Below are 17,002 nucleotides of genomic sequence, written 5' to 3' on the forward strand. Positions count from 1 at the left end.
AAAGTTAAAATTTTATAAGTAATTTCGAAAATCACGAAATATATTAATTATTATATATGTCCCCGAGTCCGTTCCGTGATTCGGACGAAGAACATCTATAAATAAACCTCTCTTTCCTGTTTGTTTGTCCTCCCTGAACCCTTCCGCTCATCCTCCCTAGGGGTGTCAAAAATGAACCCGACCCGACGACCCAACCCGAGTCGACCCGAAAAAAATCAAGTTCAGGTTGGGCATTTTCGGGTTCGGGTCGAGTTCGGGTTGGAGGGTTGGAGAGTAAAAAATTTTCGGGTCGGGTCGGGTTCAGGTTGACCCGGGTTAACTTAAATATAGGGTTTTGTGGGTTTTTTTAGGGTTAAATCAAATTTTATTTTAAAAATTTAGATGTTTTTATGTATATTTGTATGATAATGATGGAGTATTGAGATAAAAGTGAAGAATTATAGGGAAAATAGCCCAAAAAAGTCGTTTTGAATCGGATTTTCGAGTTATATGGGTCGGGTTCGGGTTGATTGGGTTGGTCGGGTTCGGATTCGGGTTTAGGTGTTTTGGGTTGAACTCGGGTTCGGGTTGGGTTAAAAAAAAAAAAAAAAACTAAACCCGACCCAACCCGACCCGACCCACCCGAATTGACACCCCTAATCCTCCCCGAACCCTTCCTCCTCCACTTCCTATCCATTGTCTCCTCTATCTCACATCCGATTCTCCTTTGCTCTATTTTCTGTGAGCGTCATATCTTTTTGGTCCACAAGGTTAGATTGGTTGGAATCTTTTTGGTTCACAAGGTTAGATCGGTTGGATGGAGGCGAACAGTTGGAGGTCGACTCAGGGGGAGATGCCAGATGGGAGATCTGGTGACTGGAAGACCCAGCTCCATCCCGAGGCGCGGCAGAGAATCGTCAATAAGATGTATGTGCGACGCCCTAATATCTCCCTTTAAATATTACTCCTTTTAAGGTGATTGGATCATTCGCGTGAGTAATTCCTTATATTTACTGATTGCATTGTTCGATATTTGACAATTGAATTATTATTCGATTTGGGTGTTTACGTATGGTTCCTATCAATTTCTGTTCTTTTTCTGGCAAGTGTTATCGTTTCTTTGTTAACTAGTTTCTCTACTTCTATTTCTGGATATTTATTTAATGATATTCTTCTTTAAGAATCAAATTTTCATTTTTTTTTTTCAGAAGAATCGATGTCTCGTGCTAAAAGATTCCCAATGTTATGATTTCCTGTAAATGACTTCATGCTTCCCTCGTGATTAAGTTGCTGATGAAATAAAATAGTCACAAAGTTCTCCTCACTGGGAAGCTATATTTTTTATTCTACGAGAGTTTTAGATTGATGGGATATGGTGTTCTTATGGACGAAGAGTTTTTTTTTTTAATTTTCTGCAGTGATGCTTTCTTTGATAAGTGATTTTATTGAAAATATTCTGATACAAAATAAAATTAATGGAAGGAAAAAAAATGGAATTTCTATGATATGGATGATGAATTTAAAAAGCACCTCGTATGTCTGGTTTCTTATTAGTCCATATAAGAAGGAAAGGCATCAAATGTTTGGGAATAAGAGAGCGTTGACAACATTGTTTTCCCTTTTATATTGATTCTAAAGTCGTGTTGCCCCTAACCCTGGTCATTCTACCTTGTCTATTATTTGAAATATCATAGGGTGTTGAATTCTTGGATATGGGTTATTTTTGTGATCTAGTTCAACTAGAACTTTGCACTTCCACACTACTAATCCTATGCTCTGTTCTTCCTCTTGTTTGGGAAATTATGCTGGTGGAATGATGCTGGATTTCGTTGCCCATATTTTGTCCATTTTTTTTTAATTTCTTTTTTTCTTCAAACATATGACCTATAGATTCTTATAAGTAGGATGAAGTACTTGCATTGAAATTACTAAAAAAAGGAAACTGGCTTTGGAGTACTTGTTTAATTCTTGCTTAATTGTCTAACATTATTGTCTACAAGGCATGGGTGGTCACAGAATTTGTTCCTCTGTCAGGTGCTTGCTATTCACCTACAATAGAAGGCCAAGAACTTTATATTCGACATTAATAAATTACAGTGCTTTGTTCTTTCTCCTATATATGTTTATCTCTTAGCTTAACTTTATTGAGGAATTGACTTCGTGGTTGGTATCAGAAGTACTTGGATTTGATGCCACTATTATACTTCTATTGTGGTCTCTCTGTGAATTGTATTACTTGTATCTGATTTAACATTATATACCTCAAACCTAAGAGTTGGGATTTGAGGATTCCTAAAATTGTACATTGTATTCTTAAGTAATTCAGTCTAGAAAAAGATATACACTATTGGAAGCTCACTTGATTAAAGAAGAAATGTATTTGGAATATGCCAACTTACTCTATAACTAATATGCGTAAAGTAGAATTATATTTTAATCTAAACTTTATGATTGACCATAGTTCTAAAAGGAAGTATTGGTGGCTGTCTAGTCCCAAATGGGAAGCAATCACTTCACCTAGTAATTAAAAGATCTGATCTAGGTGGTTGCTTGTACCTTTTTTTCCTGATCTCTTCTAATGTTTCTAGATTTTCTATGTGTTTGTTAAGCGATATAACCATCTTCATCAATATTTAGTACAATTATATTTATTAAATATTTAAAATCAAACTTGTATTGTCTTTAAATAGCTAGACCTACTATATGCTGGCTTTTTTACATTTGGTTATTTCTTCGATCATTGTCTTTTAGGATTTTAATTTTTAAAATGTTCGTAGTATGTGCATTTGGACCAAATCTTCTCTCTTATTTATTTCTCAGGTGCTAGTTGTCATTCATCATAACATCTCTCTTTTCACTGCTCAGTTGCTAGTTGTCATTCATCTATCAATTATCTATTATTCTATTGTTCGTTGAATCTTTGTTGCCCCATAATTTCTGTATATTAATTCTTGAATAATTTATATTTTAGAATGGACACTTTGAAGAGGCATCTTCCAATCTCTGATTCTAATGGTCTAAATGAACTTCAGAAAATTGCTATTCGGTTTGAGGAGAAGATATATACTGCAGCGGCAGATCAGGTAAATCTTGTTATCTTGTTTATTTACTCAGTTATCTTGGCCTTATTTGTACTAGGGTGCTTTTACTCTCTGCTAGGTTCATGCTTAACTTTTGTTTTATTGTTATGTCTGATGAAAATGAACAGTCTTACCTCATGAAAGTTCTCAGTATCAATGAATCAAATATAGCAACACAGTTTTTCATAGTATCGCTCATTATGGTAGCGGAGTTGGTTGTTTTTTTTCTTTTTTGTATCCTCAAGTAACTGAATATTCTCTTTCTTAGAAATTTATCCTTCATAATGAACTTCATAGTGCTCATAACTTGTAGGCTTGATGATTGAACTTCATAGTGTTATTTTACTATGATCTTTTTGGATGATTACTTAGGTTTCTAAACTATTATTTTTATTTCAGTACACATTCTTTCTTTTTTTTTTGCCTATATTTTGTTAAATTTCTGATGTGTTCCTCTAACACTATAATTTCTCAGTCTGATTATTTGAAAAGGATTTCTCAAAAAATGTTGTCAATGGAGAAAAAGCCTCAGCATCCTGGAGGATCTGGACAAATTAACCATTCTATTAACCAAAATCATGTAGATCAAGGTATGTCCTGTTGAAGATTTCACTTACATCTAAGTTAGGAGGATCGTTCATATGTATGTGAATAATTTTTGCCAGAAATCTACAATCTTAATTTCCCCCCACTTACTGTTTAAATCTGCAAACAACATACACTCGTATTGTGCCTTGAATGTGTCCATTGAGTTCGTCCATAATTAGTGTAAAAAGGTAGGGACTTAGAGAGTTGATCCTTGATGTAATCCTATATTTATTAGAAATACTTTAGTTAATCAGTCTGAAGTCTCCAGGTCCTTAATTAGTTTAATATATGTTACGCTAACACATCTCTTTTCTAGAATTCTCGATATAATTTCTCTTAAACTCTATCATAAGTTTTTTTAAATAATACCATATGTAAATCTTGTTTTTGCTCTTGATACTTTTTAATTAGTTATCAAAGAAGATGTATAACTTCTTGTCAGCTTCAAGGCATGAACTCAAATTGATTTTTGGTTATCGTGGTCTCCTTAATTTTTTTTCTATTACTCTTTCCCAAAGTTTCATAGTATGACTTATTAGTTTAATTTTCCTCTGGTTTGCACAATTTTGTACATTTCCCTTGTTTTTATATAAGGGAACTAGAGTACTTACTCGGATTAGACATTTTTTCGTATTCAATTTTGTGTTAAATAATTTTGTAAGTCATTCAATGTCTTATTTTCCTATACTCTTCCATACCTCTATTGGAATATCATTTAGTCAATGACTTTTTCATTGTGCATCCTATTTAAAGCTTGTTCTACTTCTAAAGTTTGAATAATATGATAAAAATTAAAATTTTTACACTTATTTGACTTACTTAAATTACTTAAGTTAAATTGGTCACTTAAATCTTCATTGAAAAGCGAATGAAAATACCTTTTCTATTGCTCTTTTATTTCTCCATCATTTACTAGTATCCTATTGCATTCATCTTTAATACATTTTATTTGGATAAGATCTTTTATATTTCTTTCTCTTACTTTAGTTATTTTATAAATATCTCTTTCCCCTTATTTTGTATCCAATTTTCGATATAATTGTTTAAAAGTTTTATTCTTTACTTCATTTATTACTTTTTTAGCCTCTTTCTTAGTTATTGTATATTTTTAAAGTTTTTCTCGTTCTTACAAATATATAATTCCTTATAAGTTGTTTGTTTTTTCTTCCATTTCTTTTGTACTTTATCATTCCACCCCCAAGATTCCTTAGGAGCATTCCCTTTGACTCACCGAGTATTCTCTTAGCTACTATTTTCTAGTGTTCTAAACGTTGAGGCGGCCGCCTATGCGGGAGGTGGACATCAACCACACTGCCTCAGGCTGAGGAAGTGCTTTAGGTGGTAATTCACCGTCTTCCGCCACCGCCACTCTTGTTGTTGCCGTTGCTATCGTTTCGCCACCGAGACACGTCCAGATGCATGGCTTAGACCCGACGATGAGTTCGAATGCATCGTGCGAGCCCAGACGTGGCGTTTGGGCCTGTGATGCGTCCAGATGCGTCGCGCAAGCTTGGACACGTGGTCCGGGCTTGGCGATGGCCCTGGAAGTGTCGCTCGGTCCCAACGATAGGTCTCGACACGTTGCTTATGCCAATGGCGCGCCCGAACTCGTCGCGTGGTCCTGACGATGTGTCAAACTTGTCGCCCGAAAACAGAGTACGCGAATAAGTTGTAAGTTAGAGTTTAATTAAATTACTTTATGTTAATAATTTTAGTCAACTCTTAACTATGATTGGGATAATTTAAATAGACTTAATTAAAACTTAATAAAATTATCCTATTATATATATATATATATATATATATAATTGTAATTTTTTATTTTTAAATATTTAGATTAAATAATTAATTTTTAATTAATATATTTTTATTAAAAGTAAATATTATAAAGAATAATGATTATTTATAATATTATGTATAAAAAAATGTAAAGAATATTCAATCACCTAGGCGGTCGAGGCGGTAGGCGGTCATTGACTGCTCCGCCACCGCCGTAATTTACAACACTGCTATTTTTAACTTTGATTACTTCTTATCCCATGTCGTATTAGAGTCATCGTATATTTCACCTAATGTTGGTATTTCTACCTTCTTCTTAAATATGTTTTACTTTCCATCCTTTAACTTCCACTACTTAATTGTAGGAGTCGTATATATTTTTCTTCTATCAATACTATGCTTGATTCATATATCCAACATTATATTAGGTGACCTTGCAATCTTTACAAATCTTTCTATCCCTCTTTCTAATTATAAAAAAATCAATTTGTGATTTATTATTTCCACTTTTGAATATGACCAAGTGTGTTTGTCTTTTCTTAAAAAATATATTAGCTAATATAAGGTCATATGCTATTGTAAAATCTAAATATAGTTTTCCTTCTTTATTTCTCGTTTCAAACCCATAATTCCATATAACCTCTCATATTCCTCATTATTCACTCCGACATGCTCATTTAGATTGCCTTCTATTAAAATCATTTCATCCGGCGGAATAGTTTGTAATACTTCATCTAAGTAGTCTCAAAACCTTGATTTGGTAGTTTTATCTAATCTACTTGAGGTGCATATATGCTAATTATGTTTATAGTTTCTTTTGTCAGTACTATCTTGAGAGCTATAATTCTATCCCCTTTTCTAACTACTCCTGCTTCATCTTTTAACGAACTATCTGTAACAATACTCATTTCATTTCTTGTTTTACTCTTTTCTATGTACCATAACTTAAAATTCGAATTCTTTTTCATCTTTGCATTCTCGTCTACCATTTTTATCTCTTGTATACACAAAATACTAATTTTTCTCTTAATCATCGCATGGACTACCTCCATTGATTTAGTACCATGTTCCAAATTTTAGACTATTAGTTTTTCTATAATATTTGTTCTTATCCAATCTATGGTGTGAGCATTCTTGCCTATTTAACATGACATCCAAGTTCTCATGGAGATGTAGCGGTCCTTATCGATACGTTATAGTTGGACCTTGCAATGCGAACTCTTGCATATTTAGAACTACATCTGAGTTCTGGAGATGTAGCGATTTTTGCTGAAATGTTACAGTCGGATCCTGCAATGCGTTCCTTCCGAGTAACAACTTAACATTAGTACAATAGTTTAATTAATCAATTCATTGAATATTTACCTTAGTTTTAATGCTGGTTGGTAATCTAGCGTAACCCTCCTTTTTACACGGGCTTAGGACCTGCCATGACAGAGTTGGCAAGTTCGTTAATGTAAGACATAATATTAAATCTAAAATACCCATCTAGAAAGGTGATTCACATATGCTCTATACATGCTGGTGAGGTGAAGTTGGCAAGTTCGTTAGTGGCATTGTCCTGGTTGCCTGTGAAGGCCTTGATCACCAACAGGGTTTGACAGGAATCACCAGTAGCAACTACAGTCTTGAGCAGTAGAGAATCACCTTAGTTGTTGGTGGATGACATAGCCCATAACACGAGATATAGTTTGTCCAGGGGGTAAGAATGCTGTAGGCATTGATGAAGATAATAACTCATCTCATGCAAATTGGGATTGGGAGCGAGCAGTAAGAAGATGGCAAAAGAGACCTTGAAAAGTAAAGAGGACCACAGATGCAGTGGGACTGCAGTGAGAGAAACCACAAACAGGAAAGAGAAATACATTGATTGTGGGGAGGTAGAAGAACTATATATGTGTGTGTGGTTGTTGTTGTTGTTGGGTCTAGCAATGATGGTGTCTGCCTTGGTGATGGTGGCAGTGGCCTAAGAATCATTCTTTTAAAATCTTTACCCTGATAAGGAGACTATGATACCATGTTAAGTGTAGAGAATTGAATATTTTGTTCATTCAGGAGACACAGCACTTTTATTATACAGGATGCAAGAAATAATTATAAACCAAGATTAACAATGTGAAACTAAATCCACTCTCCTAGTAACCTAACAACTCAACACTCTGAACAACTTTCATTATGACATTTCTCTATTTTTTGGTCTAGAGTTTACCATTTCTTTTTATGTTTTATATTCCCCTGTACTTGAAGATATTTCTTGTCAAGCACAAACAACAGAATTTACTTCCAACCATCAACATTGTTTTCCATATGGCATGCATTAGCAGTCTTGTCCAAGGGCACAAGACTTGTGATGATGAAGTTTATGTGTTGCCAGCTGTGACTTGCATTCCTTGTGTTATGGAAATTAATACTAGAGCTTGTTTTCTTTTACTCTGCACTTAACTAGTTGAGGCGTCAGTGCATGTATGAAACATGGTAATATAGTCTCTCATCAGAACCCTGGTGTCTTGCCGTTGCTCATTTTTTTTGTCTATGTTTTTCAATCTGTTACTACAATGAATCCACCATCAACAAGGCAGCAACCTTTATACCAGAACACACAACGTCACTCTTCAATTGCATCACAAAGTACTTCTAACCTGTCTTCTGCATTGCTATCCATTATAGGTCCCAGTCAGTCTACTATATCCAGTGTGAGCCAGCCATCTAGCATACAGAACATGACTAGCATATCACAGAATTCTGTCACCAACTCATTGGGGCAAGCTGCAGCAACAAATATATATTCAACTGCACAAAGACAAATGCAGGGAAGGCAGCAACAACAACAAATGATTTCCCAGCAGCAGCATCAATCCCAAAACCAACTTCTATACCAACAGCAGCAGTTTCAACCACAATTACTGAAACAGAAACTTCAGCAATCGACACTCCCACAATCACATGTTCAGCAGCAAGCTCTGCTGCAACAAACAACGCAGCTGCAATCTTCTCAACAGCCATTTATAGCAGTAACATCTAATCTTCAGTCGGGCCATTCCAGCATTCAGCAAACACAACCTGGAGCAATACAGTCAATTGTACAGTCTGGCTTATCCCAAAATTCCATTAGTTCAGTTCAACAATCTGGCACATCCTTGCTTCAGCAACAGCCTCAATCAGTTTCCAGACAACAACAACAACCACAGTCTAACATGCTTCAACAAACACCGTTGCAACACCATCAAACTTCAGCTTCTCAACACTCTAACTTAGCTATGCATCAGCACCAGCAGTCAATGTGCCAACAATCAAATATATCAAATGTTCAACAGTCCCAGCTGGTCGGTCAACAAACAAGTGGCACTGATATGCAACAACCACAGAGGCTACCAACTCAACAGAATAATCTATTAAGCATGCAACAGTCTAAGCATTTGTTGAATCAACAGTCAATGCCTTTACACCAGCAACAGATGTTAGGCACTCAAACTAACATTTCAGGGTTTTCTCTGCAGCAGCAGCAACAACAACAGCAACAACAAATGCTTGAATCATTATCTAATGTCTCAAATTTGCAGCCGCATCAGCGCCCTATGCATGTGCTTCAACAAGCTAAGACAGTTGTACAGCAGCAGCAAAACCAGCAGGCACCTTTGGCAATGCTACAAGCACAAGGTCAACCCCAAAATCAATCATTGCAGCAACAACAGATTTCTCATATTCAATCGCAGACTGTACCACATCAACAGCAGTTAGTACAGCAACATATTGGTTCATTGCAGAGAGATATGCAACAAAGAGTTCCAGCTTCAGGTTCCATACTTCCCCAGAATGCAATGGAGCACCAAAAGCAGTTTGTTCAATCACAAATGGGGCTTCAGGAGGTGTCATCTAGTTGTAAGTTTGTACATTTTCCATTTCATGTTTTTCCTTAAAATTAGTGAATGCCTTGATATGTATTAAGTTCCTAAGTCCGTAAGTGCCTCATCAAATATTTTTCTCATTTTTCCCTTCAAATGGGTAGTGTCTTAATTTTCTTAGGATATTTGAGTTGATGCAATTGGATGGGCAGGTTATCATAAGTGTTTTATTTACCTGATATGACTTGGAAAGCTACTATGACAAAATCTCTATTCTTTGATGAACTAGATTATGTGTAGAACCTGTAACCTAATCTAATCATTTAGAACTTTTGAGTTTTCCTTTATTCTCAAATTATTGGATTGGTTAGACTGACAACAAATACAAGCACCTAGCCTAAGGGGAACTTTTGGCTAGATTTAATCCGTTTGGTATTGCTTGGCCAACTTGACTAAGCTAATGAACTCCTAGCAATGGATGCTTATATTGATTTTCAGCCTTATCATTTTCCTTGTTTCTCAATCTCCAATCAATAAAAACTGTTGGTGACACCATGGTGAGATGTGAAAACTTTTGATTCCATTTTGATCCCTATATGCTGAATAAACTTTTGCATGGTTGCACCATATGTACTGACATTGTTCCATTACGTGGGGACACCCATCGAAATAACTAGTTGGTGATTGATACTACTAACTGGAATACCCTAACAGTCCTGGCACTGAACTGCTTAGTGAGGTAGTAAGCTTACTTGGATGGAACATCCCAGGTAGTAGGAAAAGGTAATGGTAGTCCCTTCAGGAGACTTGTGATGCTCTTCATTACAATGGATTGCCATTCTGGTTTTTATAATCCGTTTGCTATATTTTTTTTGGATAGTTGGTACTTCTGTGCATGTATCTAAAGAGTAATCTTAATGGTTGCTGATCTTCTGCTTTTCCCTCATTTTTACAGCTACACTGGATTCCATAGCACCAACAGGAATTGTTGCAGTTGATTTGCAGGAGGAGATCTACCAAAAGGTTTGTAACAAATGTTGTTTTTTTTCTTCTGTGCTGACTTTTTGTTCTTAAATTTATCTATTATTATTGAGTTCGTTTATTATGGTAGGCTTTTTTGTAGTTGAAGATGTCTTGTTACATCTAGTTTCTTTTTCTTTTTCCTTCAAGAAGTTTGATTGTAAAATTGTAATAGCAAATTCACCAGCAGCAATGTATATGCACCTGGAAGTCACAAGATAGTTGTCAAGTAACTAGTTATGAGATCTTTATTTATCAAGCGATATGGAGCTTGGAAATTTTAAAATTATCCATGACCTCTTTTTTACTACCCATACGCTTTATCTACATCTGATTGACAGATTGTTTTTATTAAATAATACCTATCGCTTGTGAATCCTGATATATGCTTTTTTGATAAATTGATTTTTTTTTAACATCTTGTTTGTTGATAAAAATTGAATAAATATTAATGACCTTTTTTACTACCCTGGTGAGGTTACTAAGATCTGGTTGGTGCCATTAAATTTTTATTAAATAACCCCTAACAGTTGTGAATTGTGATATATGGCATGTAATAAGCTAAGTTTTATTTTTAACATCTTAAGTGCTCCAAATATTCCATCAAGATTTGATTTCTTTGGATTCGCTTTCTTAAGTCCTATTATATGCTTGCTATTTACACAATTACTTTGTATTTTGGCAATGCCATCACTAATGCACACACACCTACATAGCTACACATGCTTCCATTAATATCTGCATGTATCTATCTTACTAATGAAAGAATTTATTAATTGACTGTTGGATGAAACTAACATATTCTTCATTTGTGGTAGGTCAAGTCCATGAAAGATCTCTACTTTGCTGACCTGAATGAATTTTACCAATGGGTTTCTCTGAAGTTACAGCAGGTAATTATCCAGTTGTTTCTGGACAGACTTGCTCCTACTTTCATTGCAATCACGCAAATGAATCCAACTTATTTGTTGTCCTTGTTGCTTGTCTTATATGTTGAGTTTCAGAATGATGTTCTGCCATCTGCAAAGGCAGCAGAACAATTTCAGAAAATGAATGATTTTAAGAAGATGTTAGAGTGCATATTGCAAGTATTGAAGTCACCAAAGGCCAATATCCATCCAAGTCTCAAGGACAAAATTCCTATATATGAGAAGCAAATTCTAAATATTCTAGCTTCAAATAAGAAAAAAGGTATCCCTTCACAGCCACATGGACAGCAACAATTTCAGCGTCCCAGTAGCCACTCTCAATTAGTGCAACAGCAACAACAAACTCAAATTTCTCAACTGCAACAACATGACAACTATACAAATCAGCAAAATAATATTCAAAGTTCTTCGAATTCAACGCAGGCACCTGCTGTGCAAGGTGTGCAACATGGTTCTGTGCCATTATCAGCACAATTTGGTGTTACATCTCAACAGAATATCTCAAATGCATTACCGACTGGATCTACAGTCGATCCAGTACAAGGAAATTCTTTTAGTTCATTACAGCAGGGAGCAATTGCTCCCATGCAACAAGGTGGTCTGGTATCTGCCCAGAGTTCCATTGCTCAACAAACCAATGCTAATATTATGCCAAATGCCTCAATGAATTCATCACACAACAATGCAATTGCCCAGCAACCAAGTTCTAATGTAATGCAACAACAACATTTCAAGCAGGAGCAGCAGCATCTGATGTCAAATCCTCAACTAAAGCAACAATTACAACATCGTCATATGCAACAACATTTGCTGCAGCAACAACAAAAGCAGCAACTACTTCAAGCCCAACAACCTCTGCAGCAACAGTTGCAACAGCAACAACAAAAGCAACAGCAAACCTCACAGATGCCATTGCACCGAATACAACAGCTCCACCAATCAAATGAAGTCAATGACTTGAGGTTGAGACAAGCACCTGGTATTAAGCTAGGACATTATCAGCAACATTACTCAACTGGTCAAAGACACAGCTATTATCAAGTGAAACCAGGTGCCACTGTCCCAATTTCATCACCTCAAAATTTTCAAGCATCATCTCCCCAGGCTTCTCATAATTCTTCTCAAATTGACCAGCATTGTCAGCTATCATCTCAAATAAAATCTGGAACACCTTTACAGTCAGCTAACTCACCTTTTGTTCCATCTCCATCCACTCCTATAGACCCCTCCCCAATCCCATGTGAATCTGAGAAACAACTTTCTAGCTTCACACCATTACCTAATGTGGGACATGTTGGACATCAACAAACAGCTATAGCACCTCAATCTCAATCTCTTGCTGTTGCTACACCTGGAATATCAGCTTCACCTTTGCTGGCAGAATTTTCATGTCCAGATGGTAATCAGACTACTGGTCTGAATTTAGTTCCTGGGAAAGCAAGTACCCCAGAAAGGCCTCTTAAACGTTTAATAGAATTGGTTAGTAAACTATCATCATCTTGTTCAGTTACATGATTTTCCACATAACGTGAGTTTAATAGCATATGTTATATCACCATGCCCATGATAATTGAAGCTTATGCTTTATTCTTTATACATTTTTTCTGCTAGGAGTTATTCAAGGAAATGCCATCAGTAGCTCTAGGAAACTGTGTATCTCAATAATCATTTCTCTTGCTAGAGTAGCAGTCATAATCAGGCCAATTATTGATTTCATGAAATATAAGGTTGCATCTGCTAGAGTGGAAGGGAATGGAATAAGAATGCTTCATTCCCCCTATGATTCTATTCCATTTCTTGGATGAAAAATTTGAGACAGAATGATTGATTACAACAAATGACTCATTCCATTCTACACTTTTAAGAGGCGGAAAGATCCATTTCACCTTTATCAAATATAATGGTTATTGACCAAATTATCATTTAAAAACTATACAGCAACAACCAAGCCTTATCCCACTAGGTGAGGTTAGCATCATTTAAATGATCAAATTATCATTTAAAAACTATAATGAAGATAAATAAATTGAATGGATTGGATAGGCTAGATAAGATGGTTGGACTAGTCAGTTCTGAGCAGGCTTATGGACTGGGTGGGTTGATCAAGGCAAGCATGCCGTATGGGCCAGTAGGCCGTAGTGCTAGTCATGTCGGTTAGACCAATATGATCAATCACGCCAATCAAACCTTCGAACTGTACAGGTTGCACATGGCAAGCGAACTGATTGAACTAAGCATGTTGGGTGGATCAACCAAGTCAGATGTGTCAAAAAGACAATAAATTGGGTGCATTGAACAATTTAGACATACCAAGTAAGCCATATTGTCTGGAAAAATTGGATAAACAAGATGGCTCAACCATATAATAAATAGGCCCACTCTTTATAACATTCCATTATTACAACCAAATAGTAGTATTGAATAAAATTATTCCCTTTTTCATGTCATTTTATTCCATTTCTAATCTCATTATGATTCTATTTCATTCCATTCTAGAGGACCAAATGCACCTAAGTGTTTATTAATATTTGTTATAGTTCCTAGTTCATTCTTTTGAGCATGTAGAATATGGTTTAATATTCTTTAAGGTCGTCATTTTTTTCTTCATGGTGCACAATATTCTAAATCTCTGGTTTTCTGCTGTGTTACTCATCTTCCCCTGGTGGGTCTGTTTTTCTTACTATTTTCCTCTTGGCCTACATCCTAGTACCTTCTTCTCTAGCCATCTCTGTCATAAGCTGGCCACTGGCTACCTTCTGCAAATTACTAGTATTGTCATCTTCCTTAGATATCACAACCTGTTTGGCCTACCTCTTTATGTTTTAATGGATTGCAACTTTTATAGATTTGATTTGGCATATATCCAAATTTTTGTTTGGGATTTATCCTTAAAGTGCTGGATAAGAATTGAATTGGTGACTGCCATGGAGAAATGATGATTTGTCTAGGTTTGGTGAATTCTTATCATATGATGCTGAATGTACTTGACTATATTAGCATCATTGTAAATACTAATATAATTATTTTATGGCCTCTGGATCTTACACAACCTTGAGTCTTGACAATTGTGAATCCTGCGTTGGTACCTACCTTTTCTTTATGGATTAGTAGCTGGATGGTCAGTTTGATTGAACATAACAGAAAATGGAATTGACTAATCTTAATGTTCCAATTTACAAGTCCTTTCCTATGACAGTGGATAAGAAGCTTACTCTTAATTGAATGTCTAGAGTAAAATAAATTGAAAGTGAATTGCTTGTAATGTAAGAGGTTCTGATACTTGCCATGATTCTTCTACCTCTATCTTTTAGGGGTTTCCTATGTATGTTGTAGTGAAAGTCTGATTCTCTTTGGAGTTTGGATATAATATATTGGTTCAAGTATAACAATAATTAGTAGGCATGTTTATTTCATCACCCTCTTGTATACATGAATAAAAACAATTTTCTCTTAAGTTTACCGTGTTGACAATATGATCAACAAAATATTTCAGATGCAATCGTTAACGCCCGAGGCTTGGAGCTCAGCTGTTCGTGATATTCATTCTGTAGTTAGCATGATAGACAGGATAGCAAGTTCTGCACCAGGAAATGGTTCTAGAGCTGCGGTTGGTGAGGATTTGGTTGCAATGACAAAATGCCGTTTACAAGCCAGAAGCTTCATGTCTCAAGATGGAAGTGGGCCAACAAAAAGAATAAAGCGTGATATAAGTTCCATTCCTTTGAATAATATTTCATCTGCTGGAAGCAAAAATGATAGCCTTAAGCAATCATATGGTCTTGATACATCTGAACTAGAGTCTACTGCCACATCGTGTGCTAAGCAACAAAAATTTGAGGTGGGAGACTGTTCAATTACTTTTTTGCAAGTGAATTCTTCTACAAGTTTTTATTATTATTTTTTACATTTACTATCCATTCAGTTCTTCAGTGTTGTTTTTCTTGGAGGCTTGATATTTCTATATTACATGGGATTTATTATTCCAGAATTTTCTTAAATTTCTTTTCAGTTCTCTTTTCCTATTTTGTGCTCATCAAAAACTTTGGAAACTAGTGCTACTTCTCTTTGTTCGCTCATTGATTATAGCCTAATAGAAATCTGTCTTTTCAGAAAAGCGTAGAATCTTTAACTGATACTTCTGAGAGAAATGCATGACATCTGAAATTGTTATTTTCATCCTCTATTGTTTTAATAATTTCCTTCTCACCTCAGTCTTCTGCTCATGCTGCACTATGTAGCCATGATTTTTCTCTACATGTTGTTTGGGCAATTATTAATTCTATTAGATCATAACACTGTGCAATTGCAGGTAAATCATGCCTTAATTGAAGAGATAAGGGAGATAAACCAGTGGCTCATTGTTACAGTGGTTAACATTAGTGAAGAGGGTACTGATTCAATTTCTGCTGCATCAGAAGGCGAAGGAACAATAGTGAAGTGTTTCTTCAATGCTGTGGCTCTATGTCCAGATTTAAAGTCTCAATTTGCCAAAGAAGATGTGGTCAGTTCAACATCAGAAACATATCATATACCTCTGAGCTACTTTCAGTTTTCATCTGTTCTTACTTTTTTTTGCGCTTTGGTTGTCCAGGGTCCAATTCTACCTCTGAGGTTATTCGTTCCGTCTAATTATCCAAAATCTTCCCCTGTTCTTTTGGACAAGGTTCCAGACGAGCAAAGGTATGACATTTTTCTGTAGGTCAATGCAAAGTCAAATAGAGTTAAAAGCATCAAACTGACATTTTTGTTTTTATTTTAAAAAGTAGGGAATCCGACGATCTTTCTGTGAAGGCTAGGTCAAGATTTGTCATTTATCTTCGCAGTCTGTCACAACCAATGTCGCTAGGAGAAATGGTAAAGACATGGGATGCATGTGCTCAAAGGGTGATTACTGAGTATGCTCAACAGACTGGGGGAGGGACTTTTAGTTCAAGACATGGTGCCTGGGAAAACTGCGTAGGTGCTTGATCCACAATGTTTAATGTTGCAGTGTAGAGGATATTGATTTAATATATTATTAGAATTAGCTTCAAGCCTTTAGTTGAAAGTGTACCCCATCTAGCTGTGTGAAAAACTTGGATAGTCATACAGAAAGTTTTGGATAATTTTATCTGGTAATCCATATTTATCACTAGAAGGAAGGTTGCAACAATTATATATTTTGTGACTATACCTGCAACCCCTCTATTAGAGGAAGTTTAATATGTTGATGCTTGCCCGATGTAATGAGTTCGACTGCTCTGTCTGGAAAAACTGCCACATGCTGTTTAGATTTCCATATGGGCACATTTCTCAGCTTGTGCTTCTTCTCAAGGTTGCAGTCATTGCTGAAGCAGGTTAATCATTAAGCTATGTCTGGCATCGTGTTTGTTTTTTTTTATCAAAGTTGCAGGAACTGTTTTTTTTTTTTCACTCTGATTTGGTGTTGCACCGGGCTAGAACGAGCCTGTTCTGAGTTGAACTGGTTTTTCGTTTTGAAATCCTCTCCCTTTCCTCACGTTGCTCCTCCCTCTCTGTTTTTTTAGTTGATATTGGTATCTAGTTCTTAGAATTGATTAATTTTGAGATGATATCAATATAAAAAATTTTTATTGACCATCAGCATCAATTACGAAGTATTTATAACGATTTATTCAGACTGCTAATATTTACGGACAGCATTTTAAGTACGAGGAAAAATCTTTTAGTGTATCACATTAAATATTACATCTCTTGATTATTCATTGTATTGTTGTCCTGACTAGAGATCTTCTGATCCATTTTTAGCGGATCAGATCTTGATTAT

The 17,002-nt window shown here is 35.7% G+C and overlaps 1 protein-coding gene across 3 annotated transcripts; it reads left to right on the forward strand.

Moving 5' to 3' along the window:
- Positions 1–644: 644 nt before the first annotated feature.
- Positions 645–16,354, forward strand: LOC122014320 (mediator of RNA polymerase II transcription subunit 15a-like). Of its 3 annotated transcripts, none has more exons than XM_042570519.1 (11): positions 645–906; positions 2,951–3,062; positions 3,535–3,649; positions 8,094–9,305; positions 10,224–10,291; positions 11,107–11,181; positions 11,293–12,696; positions 14,711–15,055; positions 15,527–15,718; positions 15,809–15,897; positions 15,981–16,354. In XM_042570519.1, the coding sequence occupies exons 1-11, from the start codon at positions 797–799 to the stop codon at positions 16,183–16,185; spliced, it is 3,927 nt and encodes a 1,308-aa protein (XP_042426453.1). In that variant the 5' UTR covers positions 645–796; the 3' UTR covers positions 16,186–16,354. The 3 variants fall into 3 exon arrangements, with proteins under 3 accessions (XP_042426453.1, XP_042426454.1, XP_042426452.1); XM_042570520.1 differs by having other exon boundaries at positions 15,984–16,354; XM_042570518.1 differs by having other exon boundaries at positions 15,527–15,897; positions 15,984–16,354.
- The last annotated feature ends 648 nt before the right edge of the window (positions 16,355–17,002 follow it).

Source organism: Zingiber officinale, chromosome 8B (assembly GCF_018446385.1).
Source record: "Zingiber officinale cultivar Zhangliang chromosome 8B, Zo_v1.1, whole genome shotgun sequence".
Classification (NCBI taxonomy): Eukaryota; Viridiplantae; Streptophyta; class Magnoliopsida; order Zingiberales; family Zingiberaceae; genus Zingiber; species Zingiber officinale.

Coding starts and splice junctions, on each gene's coding strand:
- LOC122014320 (XM_042570518.1), top strand. CDS start 797: ATGGAGGCGAACAGTTGGAGGTCGACTCAGGGGGAGATGCCAGATGGG. Junction 3,650..8,093: donor CCAAAATCATGTAGATCAAG/GTATGTCCTGTT, acceptor TATCCATTATAG/GTCCCAGTCAGTCTACTATA. Junction 10,292..11,106: donor AGGAGGAGATCTACCAAAAG/GTTTGTAACAAA, acceptor CATTTGTGGTAG/GTCAAGTCCATGAAAGATCT.